Source organism: Manis javanica, chromosome 11, assembly GCF_040802235.1.
Source record: "Manis javanica isolate MJ-LG chromosome 11, MJ_LKY, whole genome shotgun sequence".
Taxonomy (NCBI): Eukaryota; Metazoa; Chordata; class Mammalia; order Pholidota; family Manidae; genus Manis; species Manis javanica.
In genome coordinates, this window is record NC_133166.1 from 22547672 (window position 1) to 22562947 (window position 15276).

Below are 15276 nucleotides of genomic sequence, written 5' to 3' on the forward strand. Positions count from 1 at the left end.
CCTGAATAGAGGAGAAGGAACCCCATTTTGTACCTTTTCCACAAAGCTGTCTAACCCAAACCTACTTCTACAAAACCCCTTTCTTGGCTTTGGAGCATCTGAACACACTGGAAAGGAAGAGGAAAGGTGATTCTTCCCCTTTATGAGTCATCAGGCCTTTGGAAGGTGGCACTATGTGGTGGAAAACCAGACCTGGTTTCTTTAAAAACCAACAAAAATGTTTTTATTATGTAAAATTTCAAACATATTCAAAAGAGAGAATATTATAAGTCCTTGCTTTAAATCCCAGCCTTACTATTTATCTACTGGATGACTGTGGGCAAATTATTTCAGCTCTCTGAGCGTGTTTTCTCAGACTTTGTATGATGAATAACTCAGATATTGTTACACCCAACAAATGTTAGCTTGTCACCCTTTACCTTGCTTTACTGCCAGGCTCAGTTAAATCATCTGTAAAATGGAAAAAAAAAATACCTCTCCTGCTTTCTCCAAATTGTTGTTAAGAAATATATGGAAGAAGTCAGCACAGGACATAGCACATGATCAGTGCTCAGTAAAGGTTTAGATACACTTGTGTTCATGTGCACAGGAGAGGCTATCTCCAGGTGCACATGTATTGAGAATGTCAGTGGTGTGGCTTATGGACAAAGCTTGGTAAGATGTCAGAAAACCAGGGTCCCCGTCCCAGTTCTGCTGTGCTTCCTGTGGCATCTGGACATGTTTCTTCTTTCTCACCATCAGCCTCTGGGAATACAGAAGAGAATTGGTCTGTCTCTGATCTGAGGAGCTACGTACAGACTAGATGTGAGGACTGAACAAGGATGAACCCCCAGGAAAGGGAGGGAGTGGGAGGGCAATAGGAGCCCACAATGGACAGAGAGCACTGAGAACTGGAGGGCTAGGGGAGGCTGCCCAGGGAAGGGGCCTTGAAGAAGAGGTAGGAACTAGATTGTCAGGGAGACAAGGGGCAGAGTCTAGGCATGAGGAGTGGCCCAGACAACAGTGCGGGGAGGGTGTGGACACAAGAAACGTGCACGGCTTCTCTGATGTGGTCGTTCTGTCTCAGAATTCCTTGATGAGGGGTTCACAACCAAAAAGAATAGATCACTTGACATTGACAGTAGATCACATCACAGAAAGATTTCCCTTATAGTCATCAAAAACTTCTAATTGGAAATAGGAAACAGTTTAAACAATGAAAATCAGAATAAAGGTGGTAGTGGAGCTAGCAGTAAAAAGGGAAACAGGGAATGTAAAAGTTATTACGAAGAACATTGTATAGCCTGTACAGTCTTTTCTTTCATTATTTTTGAACTTTTTGTCTTATCCTGTCCAAACAAAGCCCATAGAGGTAGGCAGGGCAGCAGTCTTAACCACAGGAGAAGTGAACTCCACAACCAGGGAGTGGTAACCCCCCACCTCTGCCACAGGGAAGGGGTGTCAGGGAAGCTGCAGTGGGTAGAGGTCAGTAAGGCTGGTAGTACTACTGCTGGGTGAGGTGGTGGGGAGGGGCGAGCATGTCAGTATTACTGATAATATAGCCTAACACATTTTTATAGGACAGTTATTGTTCTGTTTTTAAAAATCCCTCTCATAAGCATTATCTCCTTTGATATTCACAAAGGTAGACAGAGGGCCAGGACAGGGTAGTGTCAAGGAAGGAGGGAATAACATGACTCCTCGCCTCCCGCACCCCAGCTTATAAACTGTTCCTACCAGCAGGAAGATCTCAGTCCAACCCCCACCTAATTCCAGCACTTCTCCTTAATTCCAGGAAGGGCAGGTGGGCCTCTCTCTCTAGCCACTTCTCCCCACTTCCCACCCACAGAGCCTAAAGGTTGTTTGGGCCCGACCTGACCTAATTGGCAAGAGAGGCATCTTAAGACAAGCATAGAGAATAGGAGCTTTGGCCACAGGAGCTAGGGACGTGGTCACACACTTACTGTCAGAGGGCTCTTCTGAGGAAGAATAAGCCACGTGTGTTTACTCAGAAGACAACACCTGGAAAGAAGTCTGTTCGTTTGGTAAATGTTGTTGAACACCTGCTCTGTGCCAGGCCCTGTGCTGGGCAGTGAGGATATGGCAGTGGATCAGACATGGTAATGCAAAGTGACCCATGCAATAAGATAGAAGCAGAGGGCCTGCAGAAACACAAAGGACAGGACCACACCTGGGGTTGGGGGAAACTAGGTTTCCTGGAGGAGAAGCCTAAACTTGGTCTTAAGAGATGATGAACAGGTGTTTGCAGGAAGACCAAGGAGGGAATGGGTTTGGAAGGGGAGGCTGGGGCTCATATGAAAAGGATCTGCCCTCAGTTTACTTGGGGAAGCCCCTTGGAGGGTCATGAGCTTGGGCCTGGGTTCTAGGCTTGTTCAGGGGAACTAGGGTGACCACCCTGTTTCAGATGTAATAAAGGGGAGTCTCTTCTTAGGAAACTGGAAGAGCTCACTCTTAAGGTCTTTTTCCATAGATACATGTTTTTTTAAGTCTGTGATTGTGCAAACCAAAGGCAGGTGCAGTACCAGAGAAGAGCAGTGGGCTCCCTGGGCCCCGATGGGCCAGGCTTTTTCTCTCACAACTTCCACTGCCCCACATAATGAGACCCAAGCCAGCCCCTGGCACCAACCGGACCAGCCCATGATCACCCCCTCCCTACTTTTCTGACCCAAGCCCTATTGACAGATACTCCAGAATCTGAAGGAATTCAAGACAAATGGTTAAGAGGATGGAGTTAATAAAATTTGAAAAATTGAGGCCTGTCATTCCACTAAACTTTTTTCAATACCACTGACAGAAACATATTTCCCCAATGAGTGACCTTCCACAGCTGTAGCGGGCAGGCGCAGCCGCAGCAGTGCTACCAGGAAGCCAGTCTGCTATTTATCAAATATTATAAGCTGGGACACACTAATCTGGAGCAGGGAGAGGAGGGGAGGGTCCTGCACTATACTGCCTGGGGTGCTCCAGGTGTTGGCCCCAGCCCCAGACAGCCAGTGGGAGGTGACGGATGGCCCGCGATTAGCACTCCCCACCTCTGTCCAGCTCTCTCACTTGCTCCCAGAGGCCTGACCCTCTAGACCAGCTGCTTGGCCCGGAGGGGCCCTGGGTGGGAGGCAAGGAGAGGTCAGGCCAGGGCACGGGCCATCCCGATGCCCCTGGAGAGGGCAGGCGGGTGAGACCCAACGTGGTTATTTATTGGAGTATAATGGTTTGTGGCCGTTGGTCGTGGAGGTGAAATCGATCAGTTGTAGAAGTCAGGTTCTATCAATTATTACAGCAATTAGTCAAGTCAGAGCATCAGAGCAAGGGTGTCTGGGCTGGGGAACTAATATTATATGGACATTTTCCATGGTGCCCCTCCCGCAGCCTCCCTAAAGTGGGAGCAGACGTGCTGTCCTGAGGCTCCAGAACCTTGGGGAGTCTGGCTGGCTTCCCTACTCAGGAGTGCCTGGGGTGAGGCCTGAGAGCCTCCTGGGCTGGAGACAGCCCGGTACTGCTTTCAAAGGCACCTGTGTGCTAGCTGGCCCAGGTGCAGAGATGTCCTACCTGTCCCCATCCCATCCTTTATTAGAAGTGACACAACTCGTACTAGAAATTACTCAGTGGCCAATGTTTATGGCACACATTTTTCATTCTGTAAGCAAATATAGATCACTGACAGCACTTGTTTGATGCTGCTAATCTTACCCTGTGTTCTTTCTCCCACTGTCTTCCGCTCTCACCAGCTTTCCTCTTCCCCCTCCCCTTCTCTCTCCCATTTTCTCTCTTCCTTACCCATTTCTCTTTTCCTTTTTGCTCCTCTTTTCTGTCCCTTCCATAGGTCTCTCCCTGATCCCCCTTGCACTCCAGCCCATATCTAGTGACATTGCTCCTCTTGAGACTGCCTAAGAAAGGAACAGCCGTCGCACTGCTTAACTGTAGCTTTTTTCAGCACTAGCTATGGTCCAGGAACTCTGTAGGGGAGGGATGGGTGCTGTCTGCCACTGGCCGTCGGCATTTGTGGAGCTCCTTGGTGCTGGGCACCAAAGAGAACAGGGGCGGACTGGGAAGGCCAGGCCAGGTTAACAAGCCCTAATAGCCCTTGCTTTCTTCCTGAGCCCTCATAGTATGATCTGTCCCCTCTTCTGCACACTGATCACGCTCAGCCTGGATTGTAGTCGTATAGTCATCTCGCACCCCCATTCGCATCTATAGATCTGGAATTGTGCCTAGTCTCGAACTCTAGGTAACATCTAACCTTAAAGACAGGAAGAGGAGCTCTGCAGAAGAAACAGATAAGGAACAGTCACAGGGGTGAGAAAAACCTGAGAAAGTGGTTTCATGGAACTCAAAGGAGAGAGTGGCCAAAGCATCAGTTGCTAGAATAGTCAAGAAATACAAAAAGGAAAAAACTATTCATTGGTTTTGCCAGTCCCCCATCATCCTGCATACAGGTCCCTGCAAATACAAAATTCCCAGTAAGTGCCAAGAACTGAAAGAATGAGGCTCTGTCTGAGCCTCTTAGGACTTGCCTGCTAGCTAGGAGGAGCACAGACGCCCTCCTTACTAAGGAGGTCCTGCTTTATCTTGCAAGCAGTGAAAAGCAATGCAAGGATTTTTCAGCAGGGGTGTGTCATGACCACCCTGGTGCAAGAGTGCAGAATTGGAGTTGAGAAAACCTAGGGGTGGTTTTGACCCCTGGCCCGAGCAAATAACTAGCTTTTTGACTGTGGGATAGTTATTTCACTTCTCTGAGCCCAGTTTTTATGTCTGTAGCATAGGAATTTTAATTATCAATAATAGTAAGCATTTATTAAGACCTCTCAGGGTGGTCGTAAGGATTAAGTGATAAAATGTTCATCAAATACAAAACACAGTACATGGCTCATAATAGTGCTCAGTAAATACCAACAACTGTTGTTACCACCACTCCTAGACATGTAGCCAAGAGACATGAAAACATATATCCATTCAAAGACTTATACACATATGTTCACAGCAGCATTGTTTTTAACAGCCAAAAAGAGGAAACATCCATCAAGTAATGAATGGCTAAACAAAATGTGGCATATCCACAGAATGGAATGTTATTCAGCCATAAAAAGGAACAAAGTATATGCTGCATTCCTGCTTTCAGGTTGTAGCATGAGTGACACATGGACAGCATGGATGACCCTTGAAAACATTATGCTAAGTGAAAGAAGCCAGACACAAAAAAGCACATATATTGTATTGATTCCACTTACATGAAATGTCAAGTGTAGGCAATTCTGTAGGGACAGAAGCAAACTAATGGTTGCTGGGATTGGGGAGAATGGGGAGATCTGGGATAATGGTAAGGGGTTTCTTTTTGAAGTGATTAAAATGATCTGGAATTATGTACTGGTGAAGGTTGTACAAAGAGTTGAATTTTATGGTATGTGAATTATATCTCAATAACAAAATAATATAAATTTTTATACCGAATTCACATTAGAAAATAGGATTATGTATAAAAGTATTAATTTTTTCTCATTGATAATAAGTGTCCTTGGCCTGGATCTACTTTCTGCTCTGTGCTCCTTCCCCCTCCTCCCACACCTATTCCTCTGCAGCCCAGGCAGTGACATGAGAATGGTTAATAAATGCTTATTATTATTGATAAGTTTATAGGCCTTTAAGAAGCAAAAACCTTGAGTAGAAATAGCTTTAAATCATGAAAAAAAGGTTTCCACAGTCTAGAATTGAGAAACACTGATATTTACTGTCCATCATCAAATGGCCGAACACCCACACTGAACCAGAGCTTATGCTGGCATGGCCTGTGCTGGCATGGCTTAGTTAGTGTTCCCAGCTGGCCTACTGCATTTTTTTTAGTTGGTTATTTTTATTATTATTATTATTATTATTATTTTGATATCATTAATGTACAATTACTTGAACAACATTGTTACTAGACTCCCTGTATTATCAAGTTGCCCCACATACCCCCTTACAGTCACTGTCCATCAGCATGGTAAGATGCTATAGAATTATTACTTGTCTTCTCTCTATATACTGCCTTTCCCATGTACCCCACCCCAGCTACATTATGTGTGCTAATCATAATGCCCCGTTTTCCCCCTTATCCCTCCCTTCCCACCCATCCTCCCCAGTCCCTTTCCCTTTGGTAACTGTTAGTCCATTCTTGGGTTCTGTGGGTCTGCTGCTGTTTTGTTCCTTCAGTTCTTGCTTTGTTCTTATACTCCACAGACAAGTGAAATCATTTGATACTTATCTTTCTCCACCTGGCTTATTTCACTGAGCATAATACCCTCTAGCTCCATCCATGTCATTGCAAATAGTAGGATTTGTTTTCTTCTTATGGCTGAATAAATATTCCATTGTGTATATGTACCACATCTTCTTTATCCATTCATCAACTGATGGACACTTAGGTTGCTTCCATTTCTTGGCTATTGTAAAGTGCTATGATAAACAGGGGTGCATATGTCTTTTTCAAACAGGGCTGCTGCATTCTTAGGGTAAATTCCTAGGAGTGGAATTCCTGGGTCAAATGGTATTTCTATTTTGAGTTTTTTGAGGAACCTCCATACTGCTTTCCACAATGGTTGAACTAGTTTACATTCCCACCAGCAGTGTAGGAGGGTTCCCCTTTCTCCACATCCTCACCAACATTTGTTGTTGTTTGTCTTTTGGATGGTGGCCATCCTAATTGGTGTGAAGTTATATCTCATTGTGGTTTTAATTTGCATTTTTCTGATGTTTAGCAATGTGGAGCATGTTTTCATGTGTCTGTTGGCCATCTGAATTTCTTCTTTGGAGAAGTGTCTGTTCAGATCCTCTGCCCATTTTTTAACTGGCTTATTTGCTTTTTGTTTGTTGAGGTGTGTGAGCTCTTTATATAATTTATCAGATATGCCATTTATGAATATATTCTCCCATACTGTAGGATGTCTTTTTGTTCTACTGATGGTATCCTTTACTGTACAGAAGCTTGATATAGTCCCATTTGTTCATTTTTGCTTTTGTTTCTCTTGCCCAGGGAGATATCTTCATGAAGAAGTTGCTCATGTTTATGTCCAAGAGATTTTTGCCTATATTTTTTTCTAAGAAGTTTTATGGTTTCATGACTTACATTCAGGTTTTTGATCCATTTTGAATTTACTTTTGTGTATGGGGTTAGACAATGATCCAGTTTCATTCTCTTACATGTAGCTGTCTGGTTTTGCCAACACCAGTTGTTGAAGAGACTGTCATTTCCCCATTATATATCCATGGCTCCTTTATCATGTATTAATTGACCATATATGCTTGGGTTTATATCTGGGCTCTCTAGTCTGTTCCATTGGTCTCTGGGTCTGTTCTTGCGCCAGTACCAAATTGTCTTGATTACTGTGGCTTTGTAGTAGAGCTTGAAGTCAGAAAGTGAGATCCCCCCGACTTTATTCTTCCTTCTCAGGATTGCTTTGGCTGTTTGGTGTCCTTTGTCATTCCATATGAATTTTAGAACTATTTGCTCTTGTTCATTAAGGAATGCTATAGGTATTTTGATAGGGATTGCATTGAATCTGTAGATTGCTTTAGGCAGGATGGCCATTTTGACAATATTAAGTCTTCCTAGCCAAGAGCATGGGATGAATTTCTATTTATTAGTGTCCTCTTTAATTTCTCTTAAGAGTGTCCTGTAGTTTTCAGGGTATAGGTCTTTCACTTCCTTGGTTAGGTTTATTCCTAGGAATTTTATTCTTTTTGATGAAATTGTGAATGGAATTGTTTTCCTGATTTCTCTTTCTGCTCGTTCATTGTTAGTGTATAGGAATGCAACAGATTTCTGTGTATTAATTTTGTATCCCGCAACTTTGCTGAATTCAGATGTTAGATTTAGTAGTTTTGGAGTGGATTCTTTAGGGTTTTTTATGTACAGTATCATATTATCTGCAAACAGGGACAGTTTAACTTCTTCCTTACCAATCTGGATGCCTTTTATTTCTTTGTGTTGTCTGATTGCCATGGCTTGGACCTCCAGAACTATGCTGAATAAAAGTGGGGAGAGTGGGCATCCTTGTCTTGGTTCTGATCTTAAAGGAAAAGCTATCAGCTTCTCACTGTTAAGTGTAATGTTGGCTGTGGGTTTGTCATATATGGCCTTTATTATGTTGAGGTACTTGCCCTCTGTATCCATTTTGTTGAAAGTTTTTATCATGAATGAATGTTGAATTTTGTCAAATGCTTTTTAGGCATCTATGGAGATGATCATGTGGTTTTTGTCCTTCTTTTTGTTGATGTGGTGCATGATGTTGATGGATTTTCGAATGTTGTACCATCCTTGCATCCCAGGGATGAATCCCACTTGATCATGATGGATGATCTTTTTGATGTATTTTTGAATTTGGTTTGCTAATATTTTGTTGAGTATTTTTGCATCTATGTTCATCAGAGATATTGGTCTGTAATTTTCTTTTTTTGTGGTGTCTTTGCCTGGTTTTGATATTAATTACAGTGATGTTGGCCTCATAGAATGAGTTTGGGAGTATTCCCTCCTCTTCTACTTTTTTGAAAACTTTAAGGAGGATGGGTATTAGATCTTCACTAAATGTCTGATAAAATTCATCTGGTCTAGGGATTTTGTTCTTAGGTAGTTTTTTGATTACTTATTCAAAATCTTTGCTGGCAATTAGTATATTTAGATTTTCTGTTTTATCCTGGGTCAGCCTTGGAAGGTTGTATTTTTCTAGAAAGTTGTCCATTTCTTCTAGGTTATCCAGTTTGTTACCATATAATTTTTCATAGTATTCTCTCATAATTCTTTGTATTTCTGTGGTGTCTGTAGTGATTTTTCCTTTCTCATTTCTGATTCTGTTTATGTGTGTAGACTCTCTTTTTTTCTTGATAAGTCTGGCTATGGGTTTATCTATTTTGTTTATTTTCTCGAAGAACCAGCTCCTGCTTCATTGATTCTTTCTATTGTTTTATTCTTCTCAATTTTATTTATTTCTACTTTAATCTTTATTATGTTCCTCCTTCTGACTTTGGGCCTCATTTGTTCTTCCTTTTCTAGTTTCATTAATTGTGAGGTTAGACTGTTCATTTGGGATTGTTCTTCTTTCCTGAGGTAGGCCTGTATTGCAATATATTTCCCTCTTAGAAGTGCCTTCGCTGCGTCCCACAGATTTTGTGTTGCTGAATTATTGTTGTCATTTGTCTCCATACATTGCTTGATCTCTCTTTTTATTTGTTCATTGGCCTACTGCATTCTTATGACAGGGACTGAATCTTAACCTTTCTGTACTTCTAGATAATACTTCTTTAGAAAAAAAAAATCAAGAATTTTCTTGAGCATCTGCTTTGTTCAAGACACAGCTTTGCTCTTATGTTTCTGTCTCCCTACCTTGAGAGGAGTATTTAGGACCAGGCCAGATCTGATTCTTCTGTGTCTTCAGGACCCACTCATTCAAGGTTTGCCAAATTGAATGGAATGGACAGTTTTTGAAAAAGAAAGTGAGGTGCTCAGTCCTAGGCTTTGGGAAGACTCTGACAGCCCAAGGGGATGAGATTATCATTTCTTCCATAACTGCCGATCCTTTGCACCAAGCAGACACTTTATACAGGCTTATGGGTTGTCAGCACTTAAAAGAGAGAAGATAAATGCATAGCCCCCAGCAAGCCCTTCTTTTTGTTACATTTGAAGTTCTTTGTCCTTAAATCACAGGAAGGAACTGTTGATTAGAGGAAATACCTGCCCACATGCACACACTCACCAATAGCTAGCATTGGTAAGGGCATCAAACCTTGGGGCTAGCATAGCCAGGTTCCTACTGGTGATGCCCACAGCCTTCCAGGGGACCTAGCTAATTGGCAGAATTGGTAGGCAGGAGATACTAGAGGTTAGAAAACATTAAAGGAGAGAGAGGGACAAAGAGCAGAAAGAAGGGAGCCTTTTCATTGTTTGGAATATTCTGTGCTTTAGAAAGGAAACTTTTACATTAATTTTATTGATGAATATTCATATGTATGCAAATGAGCCTGATAATTTGGGTATTTTAATGACTAATGTATTGCTGTTGGGGTATATCAATCTGCATGTTTGGTATATTTGTTAGCATGTTCAGCTGTGTGTATTTGTGTGTATATAGCACACCTGTGTGGTAGTATGGGTAGTATATTTCTGCACATGTGTGCATTTACATGTAGAAGCCCCAATACCCTGATCTCTGTGTCAGAGAACTAAGAACTCTTCTCTCAGAGTAGCTTGACATGTTTTTCCCACTGTTCTATAATCTCTTAGGTTTTTGTTGCTCAATATTTCCATGAGGATTCCTCACACTGAAATCAGGATCCAAGGTCCAAGCCACCTCTGAAGTAAGGCCAAGGCCCTACTGATCACTCATAGAGCTCTGACTTTTCTTCCTGACAGGAGCCAGCCCCCTGCAGAGGAATGAAATGGGACACACACCCTTGGATTATGCCCGAGAGGGGGAGGTGATGAAGCTTCTAAAGACTTCTGAGGCCAAGGTAAGTCTCAGGAAAAAGAGAAGACCTGTGGGCACTCCATGTTCCATTTAATCTTTCAGTCATTAAATTATGTCAGGCACCACACCAAAGGCCACTTCTCCTTAGGTGGTTATTGTCTGTTTAAATACAAATCTGAACCCCAATCTCATCAAGAAAAGGAAGCTGTCCCTGTTGTGACAAGGAAGAGGCTGGGCCACTTCTGGCTTCTGAGGACTAACCTTCAAATTCAGTTTTTGATTTTGTGGGTCTTCTAACTCCTTTTCATAGGAGAGGGGATAGCAAGACAAAATATTTAGTACTATTTCCCCCAGTCTCATGTATCTTGTAGCCTCATTAAGCAGTGTGATCCTCCCTTCCCATCATCACTCTGTCTAGAACCATTCCCTGGCCCCTTCCCTTCACATACTCTCCAGGGAGCCTGGTGTAGAGTCTGAGCCAAAAAACTCTCCATCTTAATTTGGTCTTGTCAACCAGACTTTGAACTCACTAAAAGCAGGCTGCCTTCTGCTCCTAGCCACTGAGCTGTAACTCAGGAACTGTTTGTCAGAAGCCAAGAACTAGAATCACGCATCTCAGAGCTGGCAGGGACCTCAGAAATCAAGTCCAATGATGGGAAATCTTACCAAAGCCTAAACAAGTAAGTCAGAGGAAAGTAAAGCTGTTCTAGCTGAAAGAGAGGTGGACCGGAGCCCCAGCCACCTGGCCTAGCCCTTCTCTCCTGGACAGCCTCCCTGGAGGCTCTGCTTTGGGGCACACATTCTATATTTCTGAATCGTAAATCAACTGACTCATTTTACTCCAGGGGAAATTGAAGCCCAAGGGCATGATGTCATTTTCCTTTGGTCCCACAATAAATTAACATCAAAACTGAAACAAAGAATTTGAATTCAAGGTCATGTATTAGGCTTGGTGACAGGATTGAAACTAAAGTCTCGGTTTCTGATTTTCAGTCTTGTGCTCTGTCTAGCATCATGGAATCTCTTAGCTAATTGGCTGAAGTGCCTTGAGATGATTCATTGTGGTAGGTCCGACCTAGTGGCAAATATTCTTCGTGTCTTGAGTAAAAGCACTTAGGTCACTGGACTGAGACATACAAGATATGGCTTGCAGTTCCAGCCCTACTGATCACTGACATGGTGGCATTGGGCTCGCACTTCCCTTCATTGAAGTTCAATTTACCAATGTGTGGTGAAAACATTGGACCAAATGGTTTCTAAGGTTCCATTCAGTATACGATTGTCTGTTCATCATAGAGATAAACTAGATTGTGCTGTTGTAACAACTCAAGATTTCAGTGGTTTAAAACAACATTTATTTTTGCCTCATGCTGCATGTCTGTCATGGGTCAGCAGAGGGGCTCTGCTCATTATAGGCCCTCAGGGAAGCGACTGGCATTGCAGCCACCCTCTGGAATGTTTCTGGTTTCTTGCCAGAGGGAAAAGGATGCTGTGGAGGGTCTTGCAAATGCAGTTAAATGCTCAGCCTGGAAGTGGGACCTTTTACTTCTACTCATCACTCACTGGATAGAACTAATCCCTTGTTTGCACCCAATCACACAGGGGCCAAGAAGAATAATCCTACAATGTGCCTAGAAAGGGGAGAACTGGAGACATGTGATAACGAGCATTAACCATATAGTTTGTGTCCCCCTAGGGTCTTTAGTAACTGTCTTAGTAACTGACAGAAACTGGAATTTCCTCCAGGGAAGGGGAAGGTTTAAGAAGTGGAACTGGCTTTCACGGCATATCCCAAGGGGCACTTGGGACCAGGAGGAGCAAAAATTCCAAGAGAGCCAGCACTTCCCTCCCTTTGTTCAGATTTTCCAACCCCAGAAGCAACTGTGGAAGCCAGGGCACCTTCCCCAAGTGCCTTAAGGAAATCCTTAAGCACGTTTCGGATAACCTCAAGACCTACACTCCCGTCTCACCTCCCCTTTTGGGCCCAGTTGCTGTTGCCTGAGAGTAAGCACTGGACTTGGCCAAGAGAACCTGTAGTTTGTCAGGGAGTGTGACACAGGACAGGTAGTGGTGTAGTCATGAAAGCAAAGAAGCAGGCCTCCCGAGTGCCGGCATAGGTGGTGGGGGTTAGGGCCGCTGAGGGTTAACAAAATTTGGCTACCCAAGAAGTAACATGATGTTGGCCACATTAGTACAAGGCTAGAGTCCCAAGTGAATAAATGGCGGTTGTATGCCTCTGTGCCCGTCAAACCGTTCTGGAACACAGAGGCAATCACAGACAGTATCTCCTGAGTATACATAGAGCTCTTAGAATCTGTACAGAGCAGGGCAGTAAGAGGGCAAGAGGTGCCATGAGAAAAAGCCAAAGGCAGTAGGGACATCGGGCCCAGAGAGGAGAGACTGCACACATGGCTTTGAGTGAGAGGAGATTCATTCAGTGGCAAAGCTAGGACAGAGCCAGGCTTTGGGGGTGGCAACTGCAGGGAGGAGCTCCCTAACAGAGTAGGTGCACAGTACAGGGGGCTACCTTTGGAGGCTAGAAGACCACTTAAAACTAGGCCAGGGTTCTGTAGCCTCTCAACTGGAAGACTGTTTCTCTGTTGTCAGCTCTCAGCACCTGATCCTTGCATCCTGTCTGTACTTCCTCCTTCTGGAATGTCCAGCTGTCTGCTGAGCATCTCCTCCTGATTGCTCTGCTGTCCCACCAGATTCTACCCATGTGAACTGCCCCTCCGCTCCCCCTGCATGTCAGTAGCATTGTATTTTTCTCAGTTGCTCAGCATCTACTAGGTTATCTGTTCTTTCTGCACTGTTGTTTTCCTCTAAGCTGCAAAAAAATACACAGAAGGTAGCCTGTGATCTCACTTCAAAATCATGAGGCAGGATTTCATGGGAAGAACACAGCTTTAGACCTGAGTTCTGTCCCCCTTTGCCAGTAAGTAAGCAGCAGTTATGCGTCTCCAGATTTAAGCCCTATATCTGTCTCAGGTCTAGGAAGTGCTGAGGCTCCAGCCTGAGACCTCATTTCCTGGCTCTTTGTCTAAACATGGGACACCACCGCTCTGATCTGATCATACTCCCCTTCTATCTGTCCAGCATCTCCCTGCCACCTAGCTCAGCCTCCTCTACCTACATCGACTGCTCTATAGTCAAATATGTGCTGCTTATAGAAAATGTGTCAGTATTAAAGTCCTGTGTCTCATTATAGAAAAGTTGGGAAGTAGAGAAAAGTTAAGATGAAGAGAATTGAATAATTCAGTACATATTTAAGAGTAACATCTATGTGCCAGGCTCTGGGCTAGATGGGAAGAAGGTAGGTGGGTGAAACACTCAAGGAGTTCATGATCTGATGAGGAGACAGGCAAATAAACCATGACCCCACTAAACCACCAGACTCAGGGAAGCCCAAGTATGTGGAAGCCCAGAGGTGGCTTCTAATCCTGCCTGGGAGATTAAAGAAGGCTTCTCAGAAAACATGTCAACCGAGCTGATTCTCAATCTAAAACATTCTTGCCCTACTACCTATGTATAACCACTATTAATATTTTAAATTGTTTATCATAATAGTAGGTACCTCTTATTAAGTGCATCTAGGCATTATGCCAGTTACTCTAATAAACATTTTTTCTGATTCTGTAACAAATCTGTGAAGCAGCTCTTATTACCCCCATTTTACAGATGGGAAAACATGAAGCTGAAAGAAAGCAGTTAACTTATAGAAAACCAAGTTGCTATAAATAACTATTGGGATATAAATCAGAGATTTCCTCTTGTGATACTGCATTTGCCTTTCTGGACCATGTCTATATATATATTTACATAGATGGCCCTTTTTTGTAACCTGGCTGATAGCCTACTATATATACCAGGGGTCTCAAACTGGTAAACATGTTTTATTTTGCTAACCCAGAGCTTTTAAAGAATATCAGTGTAATAAAGGGGTTGGGAGTGTGGACTCTCCAGGCACAGCTCTCCTCATGCCCCCCTCTCACCCCAATTCCCTGTTGTATTGTGTGCTTGTCTGTCAGACATTTATATTTCCTACTTGTCGCTGAAGTTGTTGAGTTATGATCCTAGTTCCATATTTGGAATCTGCTTTTTTTTTAATTAATATTATTTTTTGATAATTTTCCCATTTAAAAATTATCCATAAATCTTATTTTTAATTTCATTCTGCTTTTTAAAATGTGTCACTTATCTAAGAATTTCTCTTACCTTAGGTGGCTTAAAGGATTTTTCTCCTCACTGCTGGTTTGCCCAGTTATCTCATCATTCTGTGTGCAGAAGCCTCCTTGGGCCCCCTGAAGAGATCCCGCAGTGAATGAGGCCCAGAGGATGTGGGTACAGGTGCTGTTAGCTCTGATACCCACAGACTGACTTGTGCCTTAGGAGACGTCCACACAGAGTTTGTGAGGCTCCACGAAAGTATGGATCACCTCCAGGCAGAATGAGCAGAGCAGGCTTTTTAGAGAAGGTAGCCTGTGATCTCACTACATGGAGAATTTAATACTTAAAGCTTAGACCATTTTCATGCCTTAACTAAGAGGCGAAGTAGAGGTAGAAATATATCTCTATGCACATGATGGCAGATAAAACAAAAATATGGGGAGCTATTCCATGATGAATATTCAGCTGAGGGGGATGTGCTGATGCCAGCCTGCATCTCCACTCCCGGAACTTCATTCCATTGAGACTCACAAGGAATTTATTGCTCATTTTAATCACACCCAGAGAATGAATTGGCAGGAATATTAGGCAGATAGGCCTATCACATATATTTTATTTGCATATCCCAGTGACAGAATCACAAGCACATTTCCTATCTCTATATTTTTTCATTTGCTCC

General features: G+C 43.1%; 1 protein-coding gene across 1 annotated transcript in view; it reads left to right on the plus strand.

Moving 5' to 3' along the window:
• CLPB (ClpB family mitochondrial disaggregase) overlaps positions 1–15276 on the plus strand; it is a 147389-nt gene that overhangs the window by 91572 nt on the left and 40541 nt on the right. Inside the window, exon 6 of the mRNA XM_037026274.2 lies at positions 10376–10473. Within this exon, the coding sequence (XP_036882169.2) occupies positions 10376–10473 (98 nt within the window). The remainder of the gene's footprint in view (positions 1–10375; positions 10474–15276) is intronic.